The sequence below is a fragment of the Zea mays genome, chromosome 6, assembly GCF_902167145.1.
Source record: "Zea mays cultivar B73 chromosome 6, Zm-B73-REFERENCE-NAM-5.0, whole genome shotgun sequence".
Lineage (NCBI taxonomy): Eukaryota > Viridiplantae > Streptophyta > Magnoliopsida > Poales > Poaceae > Zea > Zea mays.
In genome coordinates, this window is record NC_050101.1 from 92,423,861 (window position 1) to 92,432,830 (window position 8,970).

Consider the following 8,970-nt stretch of genomic DNA (forward strand, 5'->3'; position numbering starts at 1 on the left):
TCAGAAAATCATATCTTGATAACCGTAACTCCGACTTTAGTGGTGCTCGAACCTACGATCTCGTTACATTGTGTAGATCATTATTATGCAATTTCTTCCAATGTTTGGTACAATGTTAATTTTGCCTATACCATGTTTGTTTGTATTGCTACGACTAGCAGCGAGGTTACGAGTCACTTGAAGACCAAGTTGGTGCCTGGGAATCTCGAGTCTAAGGCAAATTCTGCCCTTGATCACTTTTCTTTACCTAATAATGTTCCTATTAATCACTGTGATATGCTCAGGTTAATTTGATAGTACCTAATAGGTTTCCCTAGCATTGTTTATCCCTTACCTTGCAAACAGAAGCACTATTGGGTAGTTTTGCTATTGCTCTACCTGGTTTTGGGAAATTAATGATATATTATGATCATGTTCCAGTTATACTGTTGTTTTAATTATTGTTCATGACAAGATCATTGTGTTAATTGGAACATAGAGCGACCACCCGAGAAAACAGTGTTACCACAAGGGTGGTATGGGACGCCATTGGCTGACTAATTAGGAAAGCTAGTGAAAGACTGCCTTACCCGAAAGGGACAAGGGCGGTAGGGGAGCATGCGTATAGGGAGGTTCTCGGGTCGATTATGCTGCGATGACTTTTCGGATGAGGGATTCCTATATTGCCCTTCTCAGAAACCGTAGCGGGTTTTCGGAAGCTAGTGGAACTTTGTAAAGGCCTCGTAGTGGTACCCTGCCTCGTCTTCTCGGTAGAGATGAATGGAAAGTCACGATCCCTTGGTAAATGGGTAACACGACTTGTGGGTAAAGACGTGCAACCTCTGCAGAGTGTAAAGTTGGTATATCAGCTGTGGTCACGGTCATGAGCAGCTCGAACCCTCACATGATTAATTTATGGAACTAAACTTAATTTGTCATATGCATTGTATTGTGGGTGTTGATATTAATTTGATCTCTTACTTATTTAAATCGGTATCTACTTATACTTAGTAACTGCTAATAAAATTTTGACCAACTTTAAAAGCAATGCTCAGCTTTAACCATCTCCTTTTGTAAGCCTTACACTTCACATAAGCTCCCACCTTTGGTGAGTTTATGGACATTATTCTCCACAACTTGTTGAGCGATGAACGTATGTGAGCTTACCCTTACTGTACTCACATCCCTAGGTCAAGAACAGGTACCGTCAAGATAAGGAGCACGAAGGATGCTGTGATGAGTTCGTGAGTGGTCTAGGCCGTGTCTCCCGGTCAATTATGGATGTTGGATCATTGTCTTCGTATGATTTAGTTATTTAACTATTTTGTATAGAACTCCGTTATATATTAAAGATGTGACATTCGTTTATGTACCATGAGTCATCATATGTGTGAGACTTGGTCCTAGCACACTTGGTGAAGTTCGTGCCCGGGTTTGGTGCCCCTAAAACTCGGATGTGACACAATATAAATAACAAGTCATATAGTTAGTTATTTGTTTACACTGTTTATGAATTTTAATTCATGTGTGGAACACGGACCGAAACAACCATACACATACAATGGTTGTTTTACCGTCTTTTGGCATTGGAACACGGGTCGAAGTTGTCTCCTCATGAAAGGACGACTGATGCCTCTCTTCTCAATTAGTGACGATGTTGGATTGTTCAATTAGTGACGATGTTGGATTGTTATATTTAATTACTGTTTACGTGGTTGTTTAGAGACGACGTATTTAATGTTGTTGTACGTGTCCTTAGTCTAGGATAGTCTCATGTTAGTCGTATTAATTGAGCAACATCTCTCTCCTACCCACCTCATCTCCTCCTTCACACAGGCCTGCCTAACCCTAATCATGTACCAAAACCGACGGTACGGTGCATGGGGCAAGGCAAGCAAAGGTCTGCATGCCTTGCTGTCTCAGTGTCAGCCGATCGATTAGAAATGTTGATATATATTTTTTGGGGGGGACCGAGATGGAGATATTAATTAGAGGATAAGCACCATAATACATCTCCACTGTGCCTCGTGGATCTCATTGCCTACTGTTTGCTCAGTACTCCTATACTAGCCGACGACTATCGACAGGGCCATATGGATCTGCTCAATCCAGTACAGTGATCATATGAACAAGAAACAACCACGTCATCCATGAATGCATTATATTGCATCGCATTGTTAGCTCAAAACATAGATGCATGCATGTAATCGATCTGTCGATCCATGCATCGATCGAGATGTATATATATCCTGGTTCTAGATCCCATAGAGATCATAGAACTAGAGCCAGCTCCTTGTTGCCCATGGCCATGACGAGAGCACTGGCCATGGTGGCCATGTTAGCCACTGCTGCCTTGTTCTTCATGTCCGCTCGCGCACAGCAGTGCGGTACGCAGGCCGGCGGCGCGCTCTGCCCCGACTGCCTCTGCTGCAGCCAGTGGGGCTATTGCGGCTCCACTCCCGACTACTGTACCGACGGCTGCCAGAGCCAGTGCTTCGGCAGCGGCTGCGGCGGCGGCGGCGGTACCCCTGCTACTCCCCCGAGCGGGCCGGTGTCAGAAATCATCTCCGAATCCCTGTTCAACGAGATGCTGCTGCACCGCAACGACGTGGCGTGCCCGGCCATCGGCTTCTACACCTACGACGCGTTCATCGCGGCCGCGAACGCGTTCCCGGGCTTCGGCACCACGGGCGGCGCCGACACGCAGAAGCGCGAGCTGGCGGCGTTCCTGGCGCAGACGTCGCACGAGACCACGGGCGGGTGGGACACGGCGCCCGACGGGCCCTACACCTGGGGCTACTGCTTCAAGGAGGAGGTCGGCGGCGTGTGGGGGCCGGACTACTGCCAGCCCAGCCCCCAGTGGCCGTGCGCCGACGGCCAGAAGTACTACGGCCGCGGGCCCATCCAGCTCTCCTGGAACTACAACTACGGGCCCGCCGGGGAGGCCATCGGCCAGGACCTTCTGGGCAACCCAGGTCTGGTTGCCGCCGACGCCACTGTCTCCTTCGAGACGGCGCTCTGGTACTGGATGACGCCGCAGCCGCCCAAGCCGTCCTGCCACGACGTCATCACGGGCCAGTGGGCGCCCTCGCCCGCCGACGTGGCCGCAGGGAGGCTGCCGGGGTATGGCGTCCTCACCAACATCATCAACGGCGGCCTCGAGTGCGGCCATGGCGCCGACGCTCGTGTTGCCAGCCGGATCGGCTTCTACAAACGCTACTGCGACATGTTTGGTCTCAGCTACGGCGACAACTTGGACTGCTACGACCAGAGCCCCTTCGGAAACACAATCTTAAGCACCACCAATAATACCACCTCATATCACGTTGACGCCTAAGGGCATGTACAGTGGAGAGACACCAAAACGGTTCTCCAAGCACAGGAGACAACTAAGAGACTCTATTGTACAATGGAGTGTCTATAAACGTAGTCTATTAATAAATACAGAATTAAATGTATTTGTATAGCATCAGATCGATAGAACAGACGACAAATTCGTACAGTGGGAAGTGAGGCGTCTGTTGCTACTTGGTTTACGAGCCAGAGACGTCTCTTCACGGAGAGACGGCTCTAAGATTTTTTTGCAAATAACCCCCTTAAACAGCTTAAGAGACTCCACATTAAACACCACTGTACATGCCCTAATAAGTAACAAGAGCTACCTGTTACTACAACTGCAAGACACAGACCTCGTGTAGTGCACATGTGCGTCAAATCTCTAAACTTTGTACGCCCAGCTGAATAAAACTCTGTAATCTGAAACTTCGCACACTACCCAGAATAAAAGTTTTCGATTTCAAACTCTATATATACTTCTTGCTGCAAAACTTTATAATCATGTACGCATGCATCATGGGTAGTCTGGTTTTCTAGATCTCGTCATAACGAACTAACGCAATGGTGCAAACGGAATGTAAAATGGATGCTTCATATAAAAGCTATCATATTTTAAATAGATTAATATTTTTTAAAAAAAATCAATATGGTAATATCTTGCACGAATATTTTAAATAGATGGTCCTTAGGAAGTTGATCTGTTCAAGCACAAGTTCTAGGCTAACGGTTCTTTTTGAAGTGATATAAAGTTTGCTAGATCCTTCGTAACTTCACGCAACGCCCAAATGCGGATTTCATCGTAGTAGCCTTCAGCCCTATTAATTGGCAAGCCAACCACCGTTAAAGTTAATTGTAACGGTGTAGAAACAAGAGACTTGGCACCAATAGGATTAGTTTATTCCAATGTGTGCAGAATAATGAATAATGGAGTGTTGATAAAATATGGAGTGTTGACAAAATATGGTAAAAATGTTTTATGACCTTAATATACGACTAGTATAGTGCCCGTGCGTTGCTACGGCATGTCAATTATTTGATAAAATGTTAGTTCACAACGATTACAATGTTTTGTGACAATATGTTAGGGTGAAAACAGACAATTTACATTGACAATACTTTCTTAAACATGGAGTTGGATAGGTAGAGGGAGACTGGTATTGCAGCCAAGAAGCAAGAAAATAAGAAAAGAGAGGCAAAAGTAGCCACCTACTGTTTGTCCCCCAACAAATACAAGCGTGAAGTATGGAGAAGTCGTTGAATGTAACATAAAGAGCAGAACAAAAACATGCAGAATTATCATCCATCTACCCTTTACCCTTTAAAAGAAGCTGAAGAGAGCCTTAGGACATCGAGCTGGGTCAGCGGGCGGGCGGGCAAGGGTAACCCATCCGTTAGATTGGGCCGGGTATCGGGCTGATTCGATCTGGATAGGGTTTTCACTGGCCTCGGGTCCAGTTCAAGTACCTAACCTGCTATGTGGGCTTTGGCTCATATTAGGCGGGCCTTTTTCACTGTTTCTTGGCTTTTTAGGGCTTGTTTGAGAACTTTATTTCTCAAAACAACAATTTATAATACTATAGTTTTTAATTGATGTTATGATATAACTATGGTATATTTATATCAGTCCAATCCAAGACTTGTTTGGAGAAGAGAAGACTATAGCTACGTGCAAGCAAAAAAAAAAATTTGGCCTGACCCTAAAAAATACCACGACCATAGTATTGTCAAAATCATGATTTAAAATACAAAATTATTGTATATGTTCCCAAACAATTTTTGGTATAAAATACCATGGTATGATCAAATAACATATTATTGTCTTGGAACTAAGAAAATATTGTGTTCCCAAATATACCCTAAGAAAATAACGTGTTCCAATACAGGCTCTTAATTTTTTTCTTGCATTTGCTAATATATTGTAAAGACTTCTAAAAATGCTAATATATTGTAGGGTTAATATATTGTAGGGTTAGGGTGCTCATTAATTATATCGATATATCACGGACGAACCGCATAAATGAAAATATCTAAGTTATGCAGTCACTAAGACACTACTGCTGACAAAAATGGCTTAGGCTCTGTTTCAATTCCACGAGATAAACTTTAGCAGCTTTTTAGCTACTTTTAGTCATTTGATGATCTAAACAGGAGGTCTAATGGTGTTGTGATAAAATTTAGCACCTATTATCACATAAGCTGCTCAATGGGTGCTAAAAGGAGTTAAACGTAGGCCAGAGAACCCTATTTTCCACCACATACCCTCCAACCCCGTTCTCTCTGTCTCCGCATTAGGGGCATGTGTGTCTTTTTATTCTAATATGCTAAACTTTATTAGAGTAGTACAAACACTCCAAAGAGCTAAACTTTAGCAATTGAATTCATATGGCTAAATTGTTCAGTAAAAAACTAAAGTTTATCCCGTGAGATTCAAACACAGATTCAAACAGGGCCGCCTTACTACCTGATAAAGCGAACGAGGCTAAACTGAATATTTGACAATACGGCACGGCAAGAAACACTTCGATAGTTGACACAATGGCAAGAAACACTTTAGTGACTCAGGAGGAACAAAGTTTTTGTGCGCGAAAAGCAACGTTCTGTGCACATTTTATACATACAATGATATAAATGGCACTGCACTCTTCTTAGTGACCTGTTTGATCATGATGTCGTGCTACAAAGCATATTGCCGGTACCAGCTGCCTACAAAATTTCCTCGAGCTGCCTATCAACCGATTATTCCACCCAATCTTTACACACCCCCTTAAATGTACACAAACGAATAACTCAACCAGCCACCAGGAAGCAGCATTTGCCACTTCCGAGTTTGAACAGAACGACCTTGTGTACTGTACACACAAAAAACATGCACAACTCAGATAGTCAGATCAAAGTTCTTTAATTGTGTCACCAACGATTGCATGCTCTCGAGCTTTTCGCTAAGCTGCCTGATGTCCTCGGCACGGTTTTGATCCTCAGTGCTGCTTGCCTGAGAAATCAGTGCCATACAGTTGGCCTTGGATTCGGAAATCTCGCCTTGTAATGAGGAAATAGTTGCTTCCGGTGTGGTTTTCGAACTCATGACGTCTGCAATGGCTTGCATAGTTGGAGTCAGAGGAGTGCCTATGCTACCAAAACTGTTCTGCCTGCTGAGCCTCCTGGGTGAAAAGATATTGTCCATGCCTCCACTTCCTGTAATAGCACAATTCATAACGAAATTTGAATCCTCTAGGAAAGGATAGTTGTTGAGCCTTTTTTTCTCGGTAAAATGTTTCCGGTGTAAGGGGAGCGATAGAATAGAAATAATAAGCATCGATAAAGCTATAGCACTGAGAACAACGAAAAAAAAGTCCTTGACCTTTGCTACGGAAATTCAGTAGAAACCTTTTGATTTGCAGTATGTATGTTCTTTTCAGCATAAAAAACATGTCATGCCAATGTTCTGAAAACATAGATTTTTGACATGCTTGCAAAAACCATACTGAGCATTGTTTTTCTTTTGGTGAGAAGAGTAGAGACCAACATAAAATGCAACAGTGCTACATGCCAAACCTCGAATAAATAGCGAACAACTACAGAGGACAAAACTAAGCTGAAAAGAAAATTCTAAATCCCAGAGAATGTACAATCGTATCATCTAGATTACTTTAGGGGAGCTCCATACCTAGGTTACGTAGTTGTTCTATTGTTTAGATCCACCTCTTTTAAGAGCGATACTGATTGAATTATCCCGTTCATGTTACTGTATATATCTTTGCCATGTCTTTTTATCATACTTCGTTACTATGACTCCTACGATCTAGGCTACTGTGAGAGTAGTAGTACTATTATCATGGGAGGAAGAGAGATAAAATAATAATAATGTTTTAAATAAATATCAATAAAAAGTATATTACTGCACAATGCGTAGTACATGTTTTCTTTTCTCTCCACGTGCCCAGTCTTCTCCCCCTCTCATTTTCTTCACTGCGCTCTTTCGCCACTGGCACCCACCCTCTCGGCTCCCGATGCGTCATTGCCGCTTTCACTCACACCATCCTCGATCACGACTGCTCCTAACCTAAACTTATTCAAAATCTGGACGTGACCGCCTCTGTGTCCAGTCCACCATCTAACCTTCAACCATGCATTACCTCTGCTCGATCTCCACCGCCGCGCATGCTGATTCTGGTGCAGCCAACCTTTTAATTTCTACTGCTCGGCGGATGGCATACCTACAGCTCCTGTCCTCACTCCTCACCATATGAGCATATGAATAGGCCATAGAGGTAATGCTAAACAACAACGTTCAGACAGCAGCTAGGGACATCAGAGTGCAGACACGCATTATCAGTACTATTTTACATCACCATAATCTCGCAAAAATCTACACATCAGGCTACAAGAGATGAAGATAACCCATCAGCAATCAGTTGAGCACATAATTTCACGACTTCATACAGTCAAGGAAGCACCGTTATCGTCCAGTGAAAGGCTTAGTATCATACAGTCAAGGAAATTCTGGTAATCCTTTGTATCTGAAAACATGGAGCAGCAATTTGCTTAAACAACATGGTAGGGTGCAAGCTGTACAACAAGAATACAAACTGAGTAGCATTCTTAGGCATGTTGCACAAAGAACAAGTTAGATGATGCATAGCCTATCCAATCCAGCAACGACTAACCAAACACGAATCTACCAGAACTGAAAATCTGAGAACTTAACAACTATCCCACCCAAATTAATGAGCAAGAAGTAATCTGAACAATTGCATCTAGAAACTCGCCTGCATTTTCTTCATCTTCGTCTCAGCTTTTCTCTTCTCATGGTTCTCCCAGGCCTGTATCTTTACATCTTCACGTTTATACCTAGATCAAGCCAAGACAAGATTTGCACTAAGTAGCAAGCGATGGACGTGGAGAACACATTTGTTATTAGTAGAGATGTTTTTTTTCACTGTTTCAACTCCAAATGGCGTTAATTAGCTAGGAGCTTCACCTATTGTTACTGTGGCTGCTATGCAGCTGGTTGCTTATAGTAATTTGGATAACCAGCATAAGCACCATAACCATACATGTTAGGATCCTGGGGTTGTGCATACTCACTGCCATAAGCCTAAGCCTCATAACCTTGTCCAGAGCCACCATAGTAACCACCAGCACAAGCAGCCACAGGCACGCCCCATTGGATGGATGGATTCCTATTGAGGCCGAGAATTTTTTACATCAGAATATTAGCCACTTCATCTACACCATACAACATGACAGGAAGAAAAAACAATGTGCAAGAGATGACCTGAGTCTCCTTGTTCGACAGGCTTGTACCCCACGAAAGCTGAACATTCTGTGCACCAATCAATGCACCTTGCAGCATTAACAACGTTTGCTCAGTAGACTGTCTAAAATTCATTGCCATAATAACTAATACAACAATACTTTTTACAAATACATGTCAACGATGGACCAATTGAGTAAATAAGGTCAACCTTATAACAAACTGAACAAAACCACATCTCTTTCCAACAGGGATCTTAACACGGACGACTTCGCCATGAGGAGAACAAACTTGTTTTAGGACATATTCAGTTACATTAGGGTCAAGCCCACAAACAAATATATGAAGACAAAAGAATAAAGTTAACAAAAAATGGAAGATGAATGACTGGCATGTAGAAA

General features: G+C 43.1%; 1 protein-coding gene across 1 annotated transcript; it reads left to right on the forward strand.

Annotated features, from left to right (window-relative positions):
* The first annotated feature begins 2,267 nt into the window (after positions 1-2,267).
* Positions 2,268-3,398, forward strand: LOC100280135 (uncharacterized). The gene has a single exon (NM_001367921.1). The coding sequence runs from the start codon at positions 2,282-2,284 to the stop codon at positions 3,314-3,316; it is 1,035 nt and encodes a 344-aa protein (NP_001354850.1). The 5' UTR covers positions 2,268-2,281; the 3' UTR covers positions 3,317-3,398.
* Positions 3,399-8,970: the final 5,572 nt, after the last annotated feature.

Coding starts and splice junctions, on each gene's coding strand:
- LOC100280135 (NM_001367921.1), top strand. CDS start 2,282: ATGGCCATGACGAGAGCACTGGCCATGGTGGCCATGTTAGCCACTGCT.